General features: G+C 41.3%; 1 protein-coding gene across 3 annotated transcripts in view; it reads left to right on the top strand.

Moving 5' to 3' along the window:
* Nucleotides 1-693: 693 nt before the first annotated feature.
* The window catches only part of LOC133630011 (transmembrane protein 41B), a 32,461-nt gene continuing 9,432 nt past the window's right edge, over nucleotides 694-23,722 (top strand). Inside the window, exons 1-2 of one of the 3 annotated variants that reach the window (XM_062021230.1) lie at nucleotides 694-929; nucleotides 13,518-13,635. In XM_062021230.1, coding sequence (XP_061877214.1) covers nucleotides 881-929; nucleotides 13,518-13,635 — 167 coding nt within the window. In that variant the 5' untranslated portion in view covers nucleotides 694-880. Of the gene's footprint in view, nucleotides 930-1,797; nucleotides 2,891-2,986; nucleotides 3,021-13,517; nucleotides 13,636-23,722 lie in introns of those variants that run through there. The other 2 variants (XM_062021221.1, XM_062021237.1) reach the window with 2 other exon arrangements.

Below are 23,722 nucleotides of genomic sequence, written 5' to 3'. Positions count from 1 at the left end.
TTGAATCTATAAGCCTTGCTCTCTTAGAACAGAGTGATCGTTCTATACTATGTGCAGTGGTTCTCAAACTGTTTTCATCAATTACCACCTAAGAAAAAACTTGGCTCTCGAAGTACCACCATAATGACCAACATTAAAATACAGTAGTGTAGTAGGCCTAAGTATTCATAAAAAAACAAGGTATAGGTTTTATTTAACAAGTATATTTAACATTTTTACATTTCACACAGTTTGAACAGTAACACTGTTTGAATATAGGAAAATAAAACACTGTACTTTAAATAATTGACTATTTGGCATACCTCTAGATTGAGCCTGCTTACCACTAGTGGTACACGTACCAGAGCTTGATAAATCACTGCTCTATTGAATACGAGATGGACGTGTTTTTAAGGCGCATTTAAGGATCGCTGAACAGAGTAGGTGGCCACAACGCCCGCCAGAAAAAGCTCAAACAAAATCTCGTTGACATGTATGACTTAAGTGTTATTATGACAATGACAATAAAGGAATTGATTGATTGATTGACAGTGAGCTTCCCAATGTCCCATACTTGACCTGTGACCTTACCATAAGTGCAAGCAGCTGTTCCAATGTGGCTGCTGAGTACAGCATTGAGTGACAGATTATCAGTGATGGTGGATCCAAGGTAGGTAAGGAGTTTACGGCTTCCAGTGTAGTTGTGGATGGTGATAGTGGGGATGGTTTCATTACCCTGTCCCATTGTCTTGTTTTTGCCTTGGCTGATGGTTAAGCTAAAGTCCTTGCAAGCTTGCATCCCAGGCGTAATGCTGGAGTCGTTGCTTGGCTGAACTGGTCCAAAACAGTTTGCAGATGCTCCTGGGTGTGTGCTACCACTGCTGCTTCATCAGCAAACAACATGTCCCAGATGACAAGTGTTCTGTCACTTGTTATGGCTTTCAGACCAGGTATGGTATTTATTTATTTTTTTTAAATGATTTTTTTTGTCATAAAAAAATACAATCATGTGTGCTTACGGACTGTATCCCTGCAGACTGTATTGATCTATATTGATATATAATGTAGAAACCAGAAATATTAATAACCGAAAGAAACAACCCATTTGTGCGAATGAGTGTGAATGAGTATAAATGGGGGAGGGAGGTTTTTTGGGTTGGTGCACTAATTGTAAGTGTATCTTGTGTTTTTTATGTTGATTTAATAAAAATAAAAATTAAATTAAATTTTTATTTCTTGTGCGGCCCGGTACCAATTGATCCACGGACCGGTACCGGGCCGCTGCCCTGTGGTTGGGGACCACTGTTGTAAAATACAATGCCGCCATGTTTGATTGAGGTAATATATGCTAACAGCTGACAACTGTCATTTTGTTCATATATATGATTGTGTTTACTAGAGATGCAACGGTACATGTAACCCATGCTACCTCGGTTTTAGGGCCATTGTTATGCTTGTTTTTCGGTACGTTTTGTGGGGGTAAAGAAAACCACTTTTTCCCTCTCTAAGTTATTTTGGTTTTTTGCTTGTCATCATAAACATGCTGCAGTAAATAAAGTATCATTGATGTCTTGAATGCTATAAGACTTTTATTTCAAGTCAACATTTACTAAACAAGACCTGCAAATGATAAAGTATTATTTGTATTCTTTAATTACTTCTCACCAGTACTTTGGCAAATGGCAAGCGGTGACCCAGATTGTGGAGTGTTTTTTTTTTTTAAACCCAATACTGTAGTTTATATTTAATAAAAGTACATTAAAGTGCAGTTTGAATGTGAGGTACTGTAAAGTTATGTGCACCAACACATAAAACAAGTTTAATTATTATTTCAGGAACGAGTTCCGGTGACGTCACCAACCTGAATGGCAGCTTAGAGTAACATCTCCCTCGTGAGAAAAGTTATTTCGCCCCGTTAGACCGTAAAATGCCAAAGTTTCAGATAATCTCTGAATAAATAAAAGGGGCAAGAATGGGGAAAACCAGAGGAAATCGAACAAATATCGTTGCAGAGCCTGTAAATGAGGAAAGCTCTGTGTCCGCGAACAGCTCACCTGTAAAGCTACAAGATGGCGGTGCTAATGCTAACCCTCGCTCAAAGGAGGCGGACGCCTAAGGTTTAGTCCAAGTTCTGGAGGAGATTCGGGACTTCCGAAAGGACATAAAAGAACAGCTGAGCGATATTAAATCCGAGCTCACCAACATTAAGCAACAAATAACAGACACAGAGGAGCGAATTGAGAGATGGAGGACCGGATTCAAAACGTGGAGTATGTGTTGAACAACATGATAAAAGTCATTAATCAGCAAGAAAACAAACTACTCGATTATGAAGGGAGATCCCGACGCGAGAACTTAAGGATATACAATGTTCCCGAAGGAGCCGAGGGACCGTCCATGCCAGAGTTTGTGGAAAAAATGCTGCGGGACATGTTGGAGATCCCCGCAACTACGCAACTCGACATCGAAAGGGCGCACCGCGCGTTCGCGCCAAGACCCGCCGGAGACAGAGAAGACAAGCCGCGGTCAATAATAGTCAAATTCCTCCGCTACAGGATGAAAGAAGATGTCATGCGTAAAGCCTGGGGAAAGAAGAGGATTGTTCTGAACGGGAGACAAATATACTTTGACCAGGATTACCCCCCAGCAGTCCTGCTAAAGAGGAAATAATATGCTGAAGCCAAGCGAGTGTTAAAGCAAAGAAATATCCGCTTCCAGACTCCGTTCCCGGCCAAATTACGAGTGTTTTATGAGGACGGCACGCAGCTGTACCGGACAGCAAAGGAGGCGACAAAAGACATGAAGGACAGAGGACTGCCAGTCAGCGTGACTACGCCGAGGAAAAGCCTGCTGGATCAGTTGTCCCGCTCCGCCTGGGAGACCATGGGAGGAAGGAGCCGGGAGGGGACAGGTGAGGAGCCAGAGAAAAGCATCAAGGAGAGACTGCAAGCCTTCAGAAGATAATCATCGCCTTCTCCGGAGGACCTGTTAATTTTGACTGACTTCTTAAAGTGTTGGTAAGATGTACAGAACCAAAACAGGTGACTTTAAATTCATTCTATGACATTTGCGTTTATATAATAACCCCAGCGAGATGAGAAAAAATACAAATGAGGGATGTATCTATGTAAATAATAAATAAATGTAATGAACAGAGATTTTTTTTCTCTTTCTACCAAGTGCCATGATGGGGGCCCTCAGCCCATAGTTGGGAGAGGATTTCTCCCACAGCTAGACGTTTTATCTAGCTTAACTCAGGGTCATCTATTAGAGACCCCTGCCTTGGAACTACACTTTTCTTTTTTCTTCTGCTCTTTTAAAAAAAAATTTTTTTAGTTATTTTGCTTTGTTTTATTTGCTATTTCATTTTTTTCGTTATGGGAGTGGACTTGCTAGGTTTTATTTTGAATATTTCATTGGTATACTTACAAGTAAGTACATATGGTTAGTGACAAAGTAAAATGTGTATCGTTTAATGTTAATGGGCTATTGAACCCAATTAAACGCAATAAAATATTATCAAAGGTGAGGACAGAACAAGCCCACATAGTATATTTGCAGGAGACCCATTTAACTGACAAGGAGCATGTAAAACTAAAGAGAATGGGCTTCACTCATTTGTTTTTTTCGTCATATAAATTAGGACACAGGAGAGGAGTTGCAATTCTCATCTCAAAAAAGCTAAATTTTGAAAAAGTACTGGAATTTGGTGATAAGGAGGGTAGATTTATTTTAGTAAAGGGAAAGATAGATGGGAACCCAATCACCTTACTGAATGTCTATGCACCCCCTGGGAGTGATATTAATTTCTTCCAAAAAATCACCAATATTATGGTAACGGAAACCGAAGGTTTTTTGATTTGTGGTGGGGATTTAAATATATATCTACAGCCAAAATTGGACTCATCTAGTACAAAAATACATAACGTTAAACCCCTTTATAAGAAAGTAAACACACTTTTTGAGGAAGTAGGCTTAATTGACATATGGCGAGACTTTTTTCCAGACAGAAGGGATTATACTTATTTCTCTGCGCCACACTGTCTTTATACAAGAATAGATTATTTTCTAACATTTGGAAAGGATAAAGATAAAATATGTACCTGTGAAATTGGGACGATAGATTTAAGTGACCATGCACCTATCTATTGACTTTAATCTGAGGGCAAAAAAGAATACATGGAAACTAAACTCATGTCTGCTGAATGACCTATCCTTTAAAACACAAATTAAATCTGAAATTAATCTCTTCTTGGAGTTCAATGACACAGGAGAGGTTTCGCCTCCCATGTTATGGGACACCCTGAAGGCTGTTTTAAGAGGGAAAATTATAGCAATATCTTCATTTAAGAAAAAAAATGAGAATACAAAATCAAATGACTTAATAAAAAAACTAAAAGAATTAGAAAGAAAACACAAACTAGATTTGGCACAGGATACATTAAGGGAAATAAGAAATACTAGGAATTAAATTAACAGTTTGGCCACACAAGAAATAAAAAAAAATCTAATGTTCTTGAAACAGAGACACTATGAAAGTGGCTCTAAGTCTATGAAAATATTGGCCTGGAAACTAAAAAAAAAGATAGCGGAAAACATCCATCCATCCATCTTCTTCCGCTTATCCGAGGTCGGGTCGCGGGGGCAGCAGCTTAAGCAGGGAAGCCCAGACTTCCCTCTCCCCAGCCACTTTGTCCAGCTCCTCCCGGGGGATCCCGAGGCGTTCCCAGGCCAGCCGGGAGACATAGTCTTCCCAACGTGTCCTGGGTCTTCCCCGTGGCCTTCTACCGGTCGGACGTGCCCTAAACACCTCTCTAGGGAGGCGTTCGGGTGGCATCCTGACCAGATGCCCGAACCACCTCATCTGGCTCCTCTCGATGTGGAGGAGCAGCGGCTTTACTTTGAGCTCCCCCCGGATGGCAGAGCTTCTCACCCTATCTCTAAGGGAGAGCCCCGCCACCCGGCGGAGGAAACTCATTTCGGCCGCTTGTACCCGTGATCTTGTCCTTTCGGTCATAACCCAAAGCTCATGACCATAGGTGAGGATGGGAACGTAGATCGACCGGTAAATTGAGAGCTTTGCCTTCCGGCTCAGCTCCTTCTTCACTACAACGGATCGATACAGCGTCCGCATTACTGAAGATGCCGCACCGATCCGCCTGTCGATCTCACAATCCACTCTTCCCTCACTCGTGAACAAGACTCCGAGGTACTTGAACTCCTCCACTTGGGGCAGGGTCTCCTCCGCAACCCGGAGATGGCACTCCACCCTTTTCCGGGCGAGAACCATGGATTCGGACTTGGAGGTGCTGATTCTCATCCCAGTCGCTTCACACTCAGCTGCGAACCGATCCAGCGAGAGCTGAAGATCCTGGCCAGATGAAGCCATCAGGACCACATCATCTGCAAAAAGCAGAGACCTAATCCTGCAGCCACCAAACCAGATCCCCTCAACGCCTTGACTGCGCCTAGAAATTCTGTCCATAAAAGTTATGAACAGAATCACAGATTCTGTAGCGGAAAACACAATTCATAAAATCAGGGATCCAAGAACAAAAGAGATAAAAACTAAACCAAACGAAATCCAGGAAGCCTTCGAACATTTTTATAAAACTTTATACTCTGAGGTCTCTAGTAGGAGCATAACCCAAATTGATAGCTTCCTGAACTCCCTGGATTTACCTATTTTAGATGAAAAACAAAACCAAACAATATCTGCAGAAATAACTGAAAATGAATTAAAAGTTGCAATTAATAGGCTTAAACTAAGTAAATCGCCAGGATCACATGGTTACACGGCAGAGTGGTATAAGGAATTTAAAAAATAATTAATACCTGTTTTACTCCCCACATTGAATTGGGTCTTAAAAAAGGCACAAACGCCACTTAGTTGGAAAGAGGCAATTATCTCAGCTATACCAAAAGAAGGCAAGGATATAATTGAATGTGGATCTTACAGGCCAATATCGGTTCTCAATGTAGATTATAAATTACTTCCATTATGGCCAAACGATTAGAACATTTCTTACCTATATTGATACATAATGATCAAACAGGTTTTATACATCAATGCCAAACACAAGACAATATAAGAAAGACACTACATATTATGGATCATATACAAAGAAAAAACATTGAAGCAATTGTTATAAGTGTGGATGCTGAAAAGGCCTTTGATTCGGTTAATTGGAATTTTCTTTACAGAGTTCTACATAAATTCGGCTTTCAGGATACAATCATTAAAACTATACAGGCACTATATAACAATCCTACTGCTAGGATTAAAGTCAATGGATATTTATCAAACAGTTTTACCCTAGAAAGGGGCTCTAGACAGGGATGTGCATGGTCACCATTACTCTTTGCATTATATCTGGAGCCACTAGCTCAGTCTATCAGACAAAATGAAGATATTGAGGGAATCATGATTAAAGGAAGAGAGTATAAATTGGCCTGCTATGCGGATGACATTTTGGTCTACCTCGGACACCCAACATACTCGCTCCCTAAATTAATGAAATCATTTGAACTGTATGGTCAACTATCAGGATATAAAATCAATATAGGTAAAACCCATCTACTCTCATATAATTATAACCCACCAGGGGAAATCAGAAGTAGTTACCCTTTGATATGGCAAACAGAGTCTTTTAAATACCTGGGCATTAATTTGCCAAAAGATCTAACAAAATGATCAGAATACAATTATCTAACCATACATAAAAAAATAAAGGATGACATAGCAAGATGGAACTTAATTCCTTTTTTTAGCCTTAGTTCTAGAATTGATTCCATCAAAATGAATGTACTGCCAAGATTGCTGTACCTATTTCAAACCCTGCCAATAGAGATTAACCAAAACCAATTCAATGAATGGGACAAAATGCTATTAAGATGTATATGGCAAAGTAAAAGGCCAACAGTTCGTCTCAAAACTTTACAATTGGTCAAACAAAAGGGAGGATGGGGTTTACCTTGCCTCCGAGATTAATATTTTGCAGCCCAGATGAGAGCAGTGATATGCTGGTGCAACCCGTCATACATTGCACAATGGAAAATTATTGAAGAAGAAATGCCCTCCATCCCTATACAAGCAATCCTGGCGGATAGCAATTTACAGACCCACATAAATAACACTGATAACCCATGGGTGAAATGGACCCTTAAAGTGTGGAAAATTATTATAAAGGAATACAAACTCGAGAGTGATATTGCAGTTCTTAAATGGTGTGCCTATGATACAGAGTTTACACCTAATAAATTAGACTCAAGATTTAAGGACTGGATGTCTAAGGGTATAACAGCTTTATGTAGTGTAATGAAAGATGAAAAAATGCTTAGTTTTGAAACTATTAAAAGGACATACATATTAGAAAACCAAGACTTCTATCGATATTTGCAGTTGCGACATTTTGTTAATATGAAGGTGAAAAGTGTCACAAAGACGAGTACATGTTTGATTGAATTGTTTACAAAAGCCTATAATTCAGAAACTATTGATAGAAGTGTTTCATGCTTGTATAAGGGTCTGTTGAATATGAAATCATATTCAACTTCATATATTAAAATAAAATGGGAGAAGGAAGGAGGGATAACTATATCTGAGGAAGAATGGTCAATAATATGGAAATATCAATAGACTTGTACCAGCTCACCCAAGTGGAGGGAGTTTGGCTGGAAAAGTTTGATCAGATTTTTTATTACACCTTCTCAGAAGTGTCACTATGACAACAACTCTCCTGCCTGTTGGAGAAATTGTGGGAATTCAAATGCAAACCACCACCATGTTTTCTGGGACTGCTCCATCATAAAGGACTACTGGAAAGAGATACACCAAGCTCTACAGGATATTTTCTAACGTGAAATACCCCTTGGAAGTAAAACTTTGTTTTTTGGACATGTACCTCAGGACTGGCTGAAGAAAGATAAACACTTAATGAATATCCTACTGGTGGCTTGTAAAAAGACCATTACTAGGAAATGGATATCCCAGGATAGCCCAACTTTGAAGCAATGGATGGAAATCACAATGGACATATATAAAATGGAGAAGATAACTGCCTTTATTAATTATAAATTGGAAACATTTACTTCACACTGGGAAAACTGGGTCAATTATGTCACGCCCCATAAACCTGACTTTAATTTATCGAATTAGTGATTGTACTGCTCAAACAAAAAAAAAGGATTACTCCCTTTATATGTGTACAGGTATGTATGTATGTATATGTGTGTATATATATATGTATCTGTTTATATATTTTTCAATTATTTTATTTCTGATTATTATTATTATTAATGTATTATCATTTATTTTTTGTTTATTTAATTGTTGTATTTGTAGATATTACTTTGTTGTTGTTTTTTTTTTGCTGTTACTTTCTTTTCGGGGGGGGTGGTGGGTGGTATGGTTGGGATATAAACAAAAAACATTAGGACATTTAGGGCAGACAACAGATATAAGATGTATGTGAATATGATGTAATGGATAGGAATGTCTGATGCTGGATGTCAATAAAAATAAAATGAAAAAAATTTTTCAGGAACAAAATGTTTTTCATCCAAAAACTCAAAAATAATTTGAACACAGTGTCTGTAGAATTTTTTAGTTTAGAGTTGAATCTTTGCAGACACAAAGAAAACATCAGATTAAAAAATATTTAGCTATAAAAATGCCCTTTTCTAATTAGATTAGCTCCTTCTCAATGTTGTTTCAACTTCTATGTTAGTGTCAGTGATATTGCTTTGATTATTCTGGGCTGCACTTCCAGCTGTGTAAGGGAGAAGAGGCACAACGCTGATTGAACATTAATTATGTTGTGACAAGTCTGACTTTCGCGACCGTTGAACGGGATAGTCCTACGCACACACGTTCACACAAACGTACACAAACACACACACAGGATCACAGTCAATAAAGGCGGATTATTCAATGCAGGATTATACCCAGCATTGTTGCTTCCCTATTATTTATTACTGTGGTATCTTTTGTCCTTGAGCAAGACACTTCATCCTTGCTCCTGATGGGTTGCGGTTAGTGTCTTGCATAGCAGCTCCCGCCATCAGTGTGTGAATGTGTGTATGAATGGGTGAATGTGGGAATAGTGTCAGAACGCTTTGAGTACCGCTATACAATTATAAACCATTTACCATTTGGTTGGATCAGCTGTTCTACTGATGTCAACACAAGAGGGACCTTTTGGTTTGGCTCTGTAGATATTTTCTGTCCGTAGTTTGACCTGATAGCAGACAAGAGAGTGGTCTGTGTCGCAATCTGCGCTATGAAAGCTCCAGGTTTGGGTTTGTGTCGAATGTCGGTGCGTCGTGCAATGAGCAGGTATACCTGGTTCCGGTGACCAGATCGTGAGTGTCTACAAGAGACCTTGTGATGAGGTTTAGTCGAGAAGTATGAGTTTGTGATGCACATATTGTGATATGTGCAGAACTCAGGGAGACGTTGCCCATTCTGGTTCTAGATTGTGATATGTGCAGAACTCAGGGAGATGTTGCCCATTCTCGTTCTTTTGACCAAAGTCATGATTAGGGATGAAACTCGAAACCGGTTTTCCCGGTTGTTCGATAAGAAAATAACCGAGTCCTCGGACTCAAATCCCTTTAATAATAATAATAGACTCGAACTCGATAATTTCTTATCAAACATCATCCCTAGTCATGATAACCCAAGCATTATGGCCAGGGCATGTGGTCTGCGCCAACCCTTGTATTGAAGTCACCAAACAGGCAAAGCTGCTCTCGTTTGGGAAACATTTTTACTGCGGTGTCAAGCTCATTGTAGAATTTGTCTTATTTCTTTGGAGTAGCTGAGTGTTGGTGTATAACCACTAGGGATGATGTTTGATAAGAAATGATTGAGTTCGAGTCTATTATCGAATCCTCTTATCAAACCGATTCCTTATCGATTCTCTTATCGAGTCCAGATAGGTTGTTGTATATGGAAAAAAACACAATATTTGGTTTAACAAAAGCTCACTTTTATTATATAAGAAAACAATTTAATCTAATAAATAAATAAGATTAAAGATTAAAGTACCAATGATTGTCACACACACACTAGATGTGGTGAAATTTGTCCTCTGCATTTGTCCCATCCCCTTGGGGAGCAGTGGGCAGCAGCGGCGCCGCGCCCAGGAATCATTTTGGTGATTTAACACCCAACTCCAACCCTTTGTTGCTGAGTGCCAAGCAGGGAGGTTATGGGTCCCATTTTTATAGTCTTTGGTATGACTCGGCTGGGATTTGAACTCCACTCGGCTGGGATTTTAACTCCAACCTACCGATCTCAGGGCGGACACTCTAAATATTGACTGTTACCCCCCTAAAAAAATAAAATAAAATAAATAAACATTGACTGTTGTTACCCAAAGTATATTAAGTGGGATTTTTCAGAAAAACAAATATATACAGTAACACAAAAACAACCTGTCTCTGTGATCACTATAGGTGTATAAATAATAATATAGTGTTAAATAAAATCAGTCCCTTGGGCACAAAACTGGAAATAATACAGCTCTCCAAAAAGTGCAATTCTGCTGCTATTTGACATAACTGCCCTGCGATGAGGTGGCGACTTGTCCAGGGTGTACCCTGCCTTCCGCCCGATTGTAGCTGAGATAGGCTCCAGCGCCCCCCGCGACCCCAAAGGGAATAAGCGGTAGAAAATGGATGGATGGATGGATGTTTATGATGCTTTGACATTTTTGCACTTTAAAGAAAGAAAGAAAATTCTATGAAGAGAAAAGTTGTTTGCAAATGTGGTTACAATGCTAAAAAATGAAAAGTTAAAGCTAAAAAAAGAAATACACTTTATTGAGATAACATTATTTCTTTATAGGGGGAAAGATGTTACGAGCTAGGGAATATAACAACTACACTACCCATCATGCAACGGGAGTGACGAGCATGCGCGGTAGCCCCGAATAGTGTTGTTGCATGTCGTCACCCGTGAAAGTAAACGTCAAGAACTCAGCCAACACGCCTCGTCTGCATTATTTATAATTAGACAGACAACACATATACAGTGTGAAAAACAAAAGTTAAAAAAGGGAGATGTGTTGTATATATATGTATGTGCTGCGGTTGCTTTAAGAACGTTGTGCCAGCTGCCGTAAAGGAGGTGCGTTGCTAGCCTGGTTGCTATGTTTCCGGTGGGTCGTAAAAGTGTTCTTCATGAGTTTGTACCCTGCTCAAATCTCTCAGTAAAGTTATTCATTGGATTATACCTTTTGTTTTGAACTTTATTACACCTTGGAGCGCTTTTTCCCGTCCATTGTTTTCCTGCTTTCGCTATCTGCGCCTAATGACTGAGCTACGTGACTGATTTATTGTGATGTCACACGGAGCATTTCTGGTCTGGACGGGATTCGTTCCGAGGGATTCGAATAAAGAACCAACTCTTTTCTTTACTATAGTGGTCTCGATAACTGGTACCGGTTCTCAAAAAGGGATTCGAGTCCGAGGACTCTGTTATTTTCTTATCGAACAACCGGGAAAACCGGTTTCGAGTATCATCCCTAAGAACCACACATCATATGAACAGGTTTCATCGTTGTTTAGGCAGAGAGTTAATATCCTCTCTGAACCACTTGTATGTGGTACTATTGCGCTCAGTAGAGTTTTCTTTACTGTGAACTGCGAAGCCTACTCCATTCCCTGGTTTCAGTAGGAGGGTTGCCCTGCCAGAAAAAGGTGTAGTCCCTTTCTGTTAGTGAGCCAGATAAATGGAGTCGGGTTTCCTGAAGTGTGGAAATGACTGTTTGCCTCTTCAGGAGTTTGTTAATGACTGCAGTCTTTCAAGCATCATTGACGTCATGGTTCTGACATTCCGGCATCCCAGGCGTAATGCTGGAGTCGTTGCTTGATAGGTTTTGTTTGTTTTGCTTGGTGCGCAAATTAACAGCCCACTTGTCAGAATAAATCCATAAGCTTCATGCACCTAATGATGGGTTGTGGCAGGACAGCGCCTAACTGGCTGGGGACTGCCAAGCGGGTGGTCGTTGTCCAATAAAATGAAGCATCTCTCCCACCGTCGGAGGCAGCCCCTGGCGCCCAACTTTAGGCAGTCTAGGCAGTATCTATGGAAATCCTGTGTTGCCCAGGCAACAGGGCTCCCCCCTCTGCCTCCCTGGCATGATCCAAAGGAATGGAGAACCAATACATTTGGTGTCAATTCAACCGCAGTAGTTGCCAGAACAATGCTCGTCGCATTGTCGGGGGCAGGTGTTCTTTTTAACCCATAGATGGGGTAGTGGTTAGTGGGTGCCAGGGCGTGTCCACATGCTGCTCCGAGATCCCCTGCAGTTTAGCCTGGGACCGCAAGATTCCAGTTTCCTTGTGTGGCCTTGCAGGAATATTGGTGGTGGAGAGGCTTTGTACCGGCAGGATGAGATTTACGCAATCTGCTTGTCTTTTAACCCCCGCAACGAGGGTTAGCCACTGGCAGTAGCTGCAAGCAGAGCGTACAAGCAGGAGTCACATGTAGGATAGTGCATGCGGCTTCTGCTTTAACTACAAGCACCTCAACTTGCAGTACTACCGCACGGGCACATCACACTTGGTCCCTTGTCTTTTTCTTACATAATGCAACCCCTACTAGTCTGTTTTTGGTGCTATTTTTTATACATGCAGCCCAAATTGTCAAGTCATCTTTATTTTTGCTGCCACAATTTACAAGGGAAGTTATCTCAAGACCTTGAGCAGGTATACAACCATACTCCTCCATAAAATAAAATAAAAACCTTCATGTGCAAGCATTTGAGCTAAGAAAAAAACTCACTCCAGAGAAGAAACTTCAAACCGAGCCCTTGACTATGGGGCAGCTGTCCAGTTAAATCACATACTGTCACGACTTGGTTCTTGGGTTTTGTTTCTCCAGAAGGCAAAGGAAAATTGGCACGGACAAGACGTGAATTAAGAAACATGATTTAATATTAACTCAAAAAAAGAATAAACAAAAGGCGCACACAATGGCGGAAATACAAAGACTTGGCTATGAAAATAAAACTTGCACAAAGGCAGAAACTATGAACAATAAAACAAAAACACAAACTGTGGCATTAATAAACAAAAACTTACTTGGCAAAGAACTGTGAACATGACATGAAGTAGAGGGATGAAAAAGTGTGAGGTCGCCAGCACGAACAACAGAAAAACAATGGACTTAAATAACACAGACATGATTAACAACAGGTGTGTGACTCAAAACGTGAAACAGGTGCGTGACATGACAGGTGAAAACTAATGGGTGACCATGGAAACCAACCAAAACAAGGAAGTGAAACCAGGAACTAAAAAAAGAGTCCAAAAAACAAGCGGCACATGGCCAAACAAAAACATGATCAACAGACATGACACATACTCAACAATAAGTTTCATCATGACTAAGATAAGAGAAGCTTATACAATTTTGTAACCATGGAGTAAACACTGTTTTTGATTCATAATGTATAAAAACAAAATAATTGAGTAATAATTGCCCACGGTAAAGACTTAATGCAAATTCTTCTTTTCTTTGCTCACAGACAGTTGCCATGCTGCCGGAGGCTCAGCGCGTATGTCTCTCCTCATTCTACTGGCTATTTTTACCTGCTCAGCTTCAGTTATGTATCTGGTCTATAGGAACTTCCCAGAGCTTCCCGAGTAAGTAGTTTCATGTTGTCATGGTAACCCATGCAGTTATACACTACAGTGGATTTGTAATGAGATGTTGTGGCCCTGTGACCTATAGCATGTCCTACATACAGTACATTGTTTTGTGCACTTTCTTTTCAAGCAGGTGACACAAATAAGGTTGGTCAGAATGTAGCCCATCCAAACAAGAAGACTGGAGTGAACTTTAAAACAATATTGTCACTAGTGAATGAAAGGGCCTGATTTTTATTAATCATATAAATATATAATTACCAGGGCTTTCAAACGATTGAAATAAATGAATACAATACATTATTAACTAAAAATTAATCGTGATTCTTAGCAGATACATATAATTTTTCATCATAAATATGTGCACCAATTTTCAAGTTTTAAAAATTACCGAACGATTTGTTTGCTGTAAGGACATATTTATTAAACATTATGTTTTTTGAAACAGCTCAACTCAAACTGGACTTAAACACACATTTAATGACAATATAAAGAATGACCTACAGTGTGTTGGTGTATCCCCGACATAATTTTAATTCCTGCGGTAGGAGCACTTGCTTTCAGAGAAGAGGAGCTACTCTTCTGTTTTCAGATACCAGTTTAGCGCATTAATAACTCAAAATGTGGACCGTTACGATCATGATCTGATTGTCAGAGATGTTTGGTAATGTAATCTAATATTTTTCCCTGAAAAAATGCTTTTGATATTCTGTACATTACATGTTTTACAAGTTTATAGTATTCATATCGCTGCATGACAAAGTCCTAACCTTCTCCAGGGTTTCCTTTAGATTGCCAAGATACCTGTGGTGGTGGGGGTGTGGTTAGGGACGTGGTCATCATGACGTCATTGTATAATCTGCATAATTTGCTGTAATGATATGATTTTCTTTAAAAAGGCAAGAAAAATGTATACAGTACATATATTTAAAACAAATACATGTATATGTTATTAATTAGTATTAACATTAACATATATCATATTATTTTGCTATATGTTTAATTGTTGCTGTTTTTTGTACATTGTACTTTGTTGAGAATTTTTCAAGTGTCGAGACTTATAGTGACTTTTTCTTTATTAAAAACGTATTGCAACAATAGACTGTATTCGTGTTTAGAGACTCTACTTCTGGCCCTCGATGTCCCTGACGAAAAACCAGCTGCAGCGAGCATAACGTCACACTCGCTTCGCACTGCTGCTCCAGTTGAACCTTCTCTCCTTAAAAGCCGCCACTGTCCTCTTAATATTTGCACGTTTTGTAGATCGCTGTTCGCTGGATATCTGCGATACACCAAAGTTACGTCAGACATGCTGACTACGCTCCAGACAATCGTGTGCGTCTTGTTTGTCACAACTTCCAGTTTCAGCAGTGCTGTTTTCGGTAATCAGTCTTTTTTTCGGCGGCCGAATTTCGGTACATCCTTAGTCAATGCTGTTATCATCCATCCATCCATCCATCCATCCATCCATCCATTCATCCATGTTCTGCCCCTTGTCCCCTCTCGGGGTCGTAGAGGTGCTGCAGTCTATCTCAGCTGCACTCGAGCGGAAGACGGGGTACACCCTGAACAAGTGGCCACCTCATTGCAGGGCCAACACAGACAACATTCACACACTAGGGCCAATTTAGTGTTGCCAATCAACCTATCTATCCCCTGGTGCATGTCTTTGGAGGTGGGAGGAAGCCGTAGTACCCAGAGGGAACCCACGCAGTCACGTGGGGAACATGCAAACTCCACACAGAAAGACCCCGAGCCCAGGGATCGAACCCAGGACCTTTGTATTGTGAGGCACACATATTAACCCCTGTTACACCGTGTTGCCCCAGCTGTTATCATAAGATTCTCAGTAAAAGTTCAAAATAGCGAGCATAGGATTTTTGGCTACAATGCATTTTATTAATTGAAATAGTTTTCACATACAAAACCCTAATTTTTTATGGTCTGGCGATCATGATTTTGCCGTGGCGGTGCGCCACGTTCAGTTACATTAGGAGAAACCCTGTTTTCTGTTTATTAATAAAGCGTAATATGATGTACACTTATTTAGGTAGAAATATCACTGATTATATTACAAAACATATTTGACAAATCATGATCGTATTGGAAGCCATTTTTAATTTTTGTTGGTGCAGTTGGACCGCATGTGACGCTTTTATTTTGAAGCCGGAAATGTAAGATTGGTTTAAGAAGAGGTGTCTCGAAATGTTTTGACGACCGACAGATAAAGTTTGTCTTTCCTTTCTGCTGAGCTTGTATCCCATCTCACTAAACCAGTTACAGTAACGATCTACATATTATGTTATCAATGCACTAAACTGTAATCTAAACACGGAAGCAGAGCTCCACCTCTCTGAATGCAAGCGCTCCAGCAGGAATTTGCTCCCCTGATGACAGCTCACTGCAATCGTGAATGAAAATGGTCTTGTCTTGTCGGGAGAATGATTTGCCATGGCTTTGGACCTGGACTTTCCATAATGTGCCATGTTCTTTGTTCATTTGTGCTTGCTATTTTTTCCTGCTTGTTGCTCAACAGTAACTGAACGCAGATGCATTTTCCCACGCTACGGAATGGACTGACGGTCAGACAGGACGCGTGCACGTTAATCACGCATCAAAAAAATTAGTGCCGTTAATGTAAATTATAGTTAAGGCCTTATTGCGTTAACTTTGATAGCCCTAATAATATTGTGGAGTCGTAATTGTCTCAAGGGATGGGCAACGAAAACCGATTCTATAATAGCACGGGTGCCAACATAAACGGTAGTAACCACGCCGGAAAAAAAAAGAAGCTATCATTGCTTCATTTTAATTAATGCAGACTCAGCCACCTTTAAACAAGTGCTTGGCGGTGATATTGTGCAAGTAACATTCTTTTAAGTAGTGTAGAGTCCCGACAGAAGTCTGGCGCTCTTTTTTTTTTTTTCCAAATATTTTTATTGAATTTTGCAGACAATACAGCATAATGGATCATGGCAACAGCAAGTTGGAGTATCTGCACATTTTTCAATATGTAACATAATAAACCCCATCCCTTACAATACCCACCCACTTAATTCCCAAGGTAATTGTCGCCTAGTGCCCACAACAAGTATAGACACACATGAATATATGCAAACTTAGCTTCAATCTAACAAACTATATTGAGGTAAATAAAGAGTAAATAAGGTAAAATAAATAAATAAATAATACATAAGATATACAATAAAATATAACGTGAAAGTAAATAAACACAAGGAATGAGGGTGAGGGGGTGGGTGGGGGGTCTTCAGCGGTCAGTTCTGTCTAAGTTGTGTTACTCGAATCGCTTGGGGTGATGTCAAGCTTGTCCCTAATAAGGTCCAGGAGAGGGCCCCAAGTTTTATGGAAAGATGCCACAGATCCTTTCTGCGAGAACCGAAGCTTCTCTAATTGCAGACACCGCAAGACATCTTGTATCCAACTGTTATGGCTTGGCGGAGACGCAAGCTTCCATTTAAAAAGAATTGTACGCCTAGCCAGCAGAGTCGTTAATGCAATGACATGACGAGCGGTTGCAGGTAAACCGTCCACCTGCGGAACGCCAAAAAGGGCAGTCAGCGGGCTGGGTGTTATTGTTCTATCAAGGGCCTGCCCGACAGTGTCAAAAATAGCCGACCAAAAACTTGAGAGAGTTTTGGGCACGTCCAGAACATATGCAAATGGTCAGCTGGGGATTGTCTACAGCGGTTACAAGCGTCGCTATGATTGGGGTATATTTTAGCCAGTCTAGCATTAGTGAAATGTGCTTTATGTAGTATCTTACATTGTATTAGGCCATGCCTAGCGCAAATAGATGATGAATGCACCAGCCTCAAAGCTTCTCTCCACCGCCCGTCAGGTATAGGTGCCCCAAGGTCATGCTCCCAGGATTTTCTGGCAGGTGAAGTGTTAAGTGGATTCAGAAAGCCGGTTTCATTATATATTACAGATATCAAACGTCGTTTGTCAGAGTCAAAGGAGAGAAACCGATTAATTTCTGCTTCTGGGGGGCGGTTGGGAAAATGAGGAAATTGTTTTTTAATAAAATGCCTTATTTGAAGGTATCGAAAGAAATGTGTATTAGGTACCGTAATTTCCGGACTATAAGCCGCACCTGACTATAAGCCGCACCAGCTAAATTTAGGGGAACATACAGATTGCTCCATATATAAGCCCCACCCGACTATAAGCCGCAGGGTTTTGATGTGTAATTACCGTAGTATATAGGGGTTCCTGCTACCACGGAGGGGATTGTCGGGACAGAGATGACTGTTTGGGAACGCAAAGCGTCCCATTTATTAACAATAAATCTTTCAATCATTCAATCAAACTTTCACATCTTTGACATGGCGAACAGCATTCGTGCAGAGTACAAATAATACAACGGTGCAAAGTAATACAAAGTGCTCACCTGTACGTTATCAAAATAACCAGCCTACCGGTATATGAAAAGTCAGTCTTTAATCATTGTGTCATCGTCTTCCTCCTGCGTACTAAAACCACCGAAATCCTCTTCGTCGGTGTCGGAGAAGAACAGGCCGTAAATAAGCCGCACCCTTGTATAAGCCGCAGGGACCAGAACGAGGGGAAAAAGTAGCGGCTTATAGTCCGGAAATTACGGTATATTGTATCTTGTTGACAGAGAAGCGAACGAAGAGAACACACCATCGTGGTACAGGTCGTTGAGGATTTTAAGGCCGTTAGTCGACCAGGTGTGAAACGCAGAATCAGAGCAGGCAGGGATAAAGGCGGGATTGTTCAAAATCGGAGCACCGCTAGAAGCTTTGTGCAGGCCATGATGTTTCCTAAATTGAGTCCAAATTTTAATAGTATTTTTAACAACTGGGTTTAGGGAGGTCCCCAATGAACATAGGGGTAGCTGTGAGCAAATCACCGCGTGCAGGGAACCATTAGACGATGCTACCTCTATGTGAGCCCAAGGTGGACAGGCGGCTGGGGAGTCGCAGCAGACCCAGTACAGAAGTTTATTAATATTGCAGGCCCAAAAATAATTTCTAATGTTTGGAAGTGCTAGACCACCCTCCGTCTTGGGGAGCTGTAGAATGGCTTTCCTAAGGCGGGCTGGCCTGTTTTGCCAAATGAAAGCAAGAAGTTGTTGATCAAGGCCAACAAAAAATGATTTGTTGAGACATTTGGGGATGTGTTGAAAGAGATATAAAAATTTCGGAAGTAAAATCATTTTTATGAGGTTAATGCGGCCAACCAGGGATAGGGGGAGGGCAGCCCACCTGGACAAGTCCGATTTACATTTGTCTAACAGTGCTTGAAAGTTTTTACGAAACAGCTCTGTGGGAGAATTCGAGACAAACACGCCCAGATATTTAAAACCGTCCTCCGAGATCCTAAAGGGGAATCAATCAATCAATCAATGTTTATTTATATAGCCCTAAATCACAAGTGTCTCAAAGGGCTGTACAAGCCACAACGACATCCTCGGTACAGAGCCCACATACGGGCAAGGAAAAACTTACCCCAGTGGGACGTCGGTGAATGACTATGAGAAACCTTGGAGAGGACCGCATATGTGGGTAACCCCCCCCCCCCTCTAGGGGAGACCGAAAGCAACGGATGTCGAGTGGGTCTGACATAACATTGTGAAAGTCCAGTCCACAGTGGATCCAACACATCAGCGGGAGTCCAGTCCACAGCGGGGCCAACAGGAAACCATCCCGAGCGGAGACGGGTCAGCAGCGCAGAGATGTCCCCAACCGATGCACAGGCTAGTGGTCCACCCGGGGTCCCGGCTCTGGACAGCCAGCACTTCATCCATGGCCACCGGACCTATGCAACTCCCCCTCGCAAGGGACAGGGGAGAAGAGGAGAGAAGAAAAGAAACGGCAGATCAACTGGTCTAAAAAGGGGGGGTCTATTTAAAGGCTAGATTATACAAATGAGTTTTAAGATGGGACTTAAATGCTTCTACTGAGGTAGCATCTCTAACTGTTACCGGGAGGGCATTCCAGAGTACTGGAGCCCGAATAGAAAACGCTCTATAGCCCGCAGACTTTTTTTTGGCTCTGGGAATCACTAATAAGTCGGAGTTCTTTGAACGCAGATTTCTTGTCGGGACATATGGTACAATACAATCGGCGAGATAGGCTGGAGCTAAACCGTGTAGTATTTTATACGTAAATAGTAAAACCTTAAAGTCGCATCTTAAGTGCACAGGAAGCCAGTGCAAGTGAGCCAGTATAAGTGTAATATGATCAAACTTTCTTGTTTTTGTCAAAAGCCTTGCAGCCACATTTTGTACCAACTGTAATCTTTTAATGCTAGACATAGGGAGGCCCGAAAATAATACGTTACAGTAATCGAGACGAGACGTAACGAACGCATGAATAATGATCTCAGCGTCGCTAGTGGACAAGATGGAACGAATTTTAGCGATATTACGGAGATGAAAGAAGGCCGTTTTAGTAACACTCTTAATGTGTGACTCAAACGAGAGAGTTGGGTCGAAGATAATACCCAGATTCTTTACCGAGTCTCCTTGTTTAATTGTTTGGTTGTCAAATGTTAAGGTGGTATTATTAAATAGATGTTGGTGTCTAGCAGGACCGATAATCAGCATTTCCGTTTTCTTAGCGTTGAGTTGCAAAAAGTTAGCGGACATCCATTGTTTAATTTCATTAAGACACGCCTCCAGCTGACTACAGTCCGGCGTGTTGGTCAGCTTTAGGGGCATGTAGAGTTGAGTGTCATCAGCATAACAGTGAAAGCTAACACCGTACTTGCGTATGATGTAACCCAGCGGCAGCATGTAAATACTAAAGAGTGCAGGGCCAAGAACCGAACCCTGGGGAACTCCGCACGTTACCTTGACATAGTCCGAGGTCACATTGTTATGGGAGACGCACTGCATCCTGTCAGTAAGATAAGAGTTAAACCAAGACAAGGCTAAGTCTGACATACCAATACGTGTTTTGATACGCTCTAATAAAATATTATGATCGACGGTATCGAAAGCGGCGCTAGGATCAAGAAGCAGCAACATAGATGACGCATCAGAATCCATCGTTAGCAATAGATCATTAGTCATTTTTGCGAGGGCTGTCTCCGTAGAGTGATTTGCCCTGAAACCGGATTGAAAAGGTTCACAGAGATTGTTAGTCACTAAGTGTTCATTTAGCTGCTGTGCAACAATTTTTTCGAGAATTTTGGAAATAAACGGAAGGTGGGAGACCGGTCGGTAGTTTACCATGAGGTCAGGATCGAGGTTAGGTCTTTTGAGCAGAGGATGAATAACCGCTTTTTTGAATGCTAGGGGAACAGTGCCGGAGGAAAGTGATAAGTTTATAATATTTAACACTGATGGACCTAATAATACAAACAGTTCCTTGATAAGTTTCCCAGGAAGTGGGTCAAGTAAACATGTTGTTTGTTTTATCCCACTTACACGCTGTAATAATTCCTCTAATGTTATTTCATCAAAAATAGAGAGACTATTTTGGAGGGCAGTGTCCGTCGAATATACAGTCGTATTTGTGTTAATAGAACCCAGTTGTAGCTGGGATGCGTTGTCTTTAATCTCCTTTCTAATAAGTTCCATTTTCTTATTAAAGAAATTCATAAAGTCATCTGCCGAGTGGGTGGAGCTACTGGGAGGAGTCCCTTGTTGGGTTAGCGATGCTACTGTACTAAACAGAAATTTAGGATCGTTTTTTTGTTGAGGCGGATGAGATTTGAGTAGTATTTAGCTTTAGCTAAGGTAAGCATGCGTTTATAAGTTATTAAACTATCACTCCATGCTTGATGGAAAACCTCAAGTTTAGTCGCGCGCCATTTGCGTTCCAGTTTTCTACATGATCATTTATGAGCTCTAATTTCTTCTGTAAACCATGGGGTGCGCCTTTTAGGGGCCCTTTTTTGCTTTAGCGGTGCTATACTATCAATAATTTCGCGCAAGGCATCGTCAAAGTTGTTAGTGAGGTTATCAATAGAGCCGACATAATTTGGGAATGGTGCCATTACCGAAGGCAGTAGGAATTGTGAGCGCGGGAGTGACCTTGCCAAATTATTCACAAAAAATAGTTCGCTCTTCTGAATATTCAGTTTGTACCCTGACAAACGACCGAACTGATCTAGAATCGATAGTATATGGGGAAGCGAGGACGATGGGTCCGAAACGAACTACAGAAGATCATCTGCATATAGGGAGAGCTTATGAACCCGACCGAAACGAGTGATACCCTTAAATTCCTCCAAATTCTTAAGCCAAATAGCAAGCGGTTCAATGGCTATATTAAACAGCAAGGGTGAAAGCGGACATCCCTGCCGGGTCCCACGCTGGAGAGGGAAGTAAGCTGAACGGATGCCGTTAGTATGTACGGAGGCAAGCGGAGTCTCGTACAGGACTCTAACCCAAGAAATAAATTTAGGATCAAAACCAAATTTCTCCCTAATAAAAAATAAATAGCCCCACTCCACCCTATCGAACGCCTTCTCCGCATCCAGCGCCACCACAACCTGCGGAGTATCAGATGGCGGAGTGAGAACTATGTTCAACAATCTTCTGGTATTGAAAATTGGATGTCTCCCCAGCATGAAGCCTGTCTGATCAGCCGAAATTATTGAGGGCATCACGGTTTGAAGACGTGTAGAGAGAACTTTCGCCAGAATCTTGCAGTCTACGTTCAAAAGTGAGATCGGTCTGTAGTTACCACAAGAGGTAGCATCCCAGTCTTTCTTAAGAAGTAATGAAATGGAAGCCTCTGACAGAGTCCCTGGTAAGCGGCCGGCGTTGAAGGAATCATTGAACATTCTTGCTAAAATGGGGGATAACAGTAATGAGTAAGCCTTGTAAAATTCAACTGTGAAGCCATCAGGGCCGGGCGACTTTCCATTTTGCATAGATCGAATTGCCTCCTGTATCTCTGACGAGGAAATGGGTCTACCCAGCTCCCTGGCAATGTTTACATCAATGCAAGGATATGTTAATGAATCGAGGGGGTTGGGGCAAATCGCAAAGATAGGAGAACATTCAGAAGTGTATAATTTAGTGTAAAATTCAGAAAAACACTTATTAATATCAACTGGATCAGAAGTATAACTACCATCGGGTAGTCTAATTTTGGGAATCGACCGCGATGCGCAAGCAGCCCTGGCCCGTTGAGCTAAAAGTCGGCCGGCCTTGTCTCCATGTTCATAGAAGCATTGTTTGGATTGTCGCAGTTGTCTTACTACTATGTGCGTCATAAGCAGGTCATGTTCCGAATGTAGCAGAATACGTTTTTTATACAGGGATGGAGATGGACAAACAGCGTATACATTGTCGAGGTCGAGGAGTTCTTTAGCAATTTCCGTCAGCCTAGCCCTCTCAGTCCTCCTCATCCTGGAAATATAAGCGATCACCTGTCCCCGGACAGTAGCCTTAAGTGCTTCCCACAAGATGCTATTTTCAATGTCAGGGGTGTCATTAAACTCAATATAGGTACGAATTTCTGTTTCAACAAAATCTTTGAACTTAATGTCCGAGAGCAAGTGAGAGCTGAACCTCCACATTGTGCAGCCGGTCACACCTTGCGGAAATTTAATGTCGACTGAGATTGGCGCGTGGTCAGAGACGGCTATCGGGTGGTAGTCGCATGCGTTAATACAATGCAAGAGATTATCTATTAAAAATGAATCAATACGGGAAAACGAATGGTGAACGTGCGAGAACAATGAAAATGCCTTCCCATGCGGGTTCCTGAATCTCCAGGGATCTGAAAGTCCTACTTGGTTTGCATAAGATGACACAGCCTCTGCTGCTTTGGATAGTGTATTTCGAGTATGGGAGGATCGATCAAGAATCGCGTCCTGGACTAAGTTAAAATCCCCGCCTACGATTATGCGGTGGCTATCGACGTTGGGGATCCTAGCAAAAAGTATTGTGGAAAAAGTGTCATCATCCCAGTTAGGTGCATACACAGAGACTAAAATTACGGGTGTGTTCTGTAACGTGCCCGAAACCACAACATAGCGACCTTCATTATCTTCTATAACGTCTGCTGGCTCAAACATAACACGCTTATGGATAATTATGGCCGAACCTCTAGCCCTAGCATCTGGCGCTCTTTTTAAC

Source organism: Entelurus aequoreus, linkage group LG02 (assembly GCF_033978785.1).
Source record: "Entelurus aequoreus isolate RoL-2023_Sb linkage group LG02, RoL_Eaeq_v1.1, whole genome shotgun sequence".
Lineage (NCBI taxonomy): Eukaryota > Metazoa > Chordata > Actinopteri > Syngnathiformes > Syngnathidae > Entelurus > Entelurus aequoreus.
The sequence above is the reverse complement of the archived record's forward strand: the minus strand, read 5'-3'. Positions and strand labels throughout refer to the sequence as shown.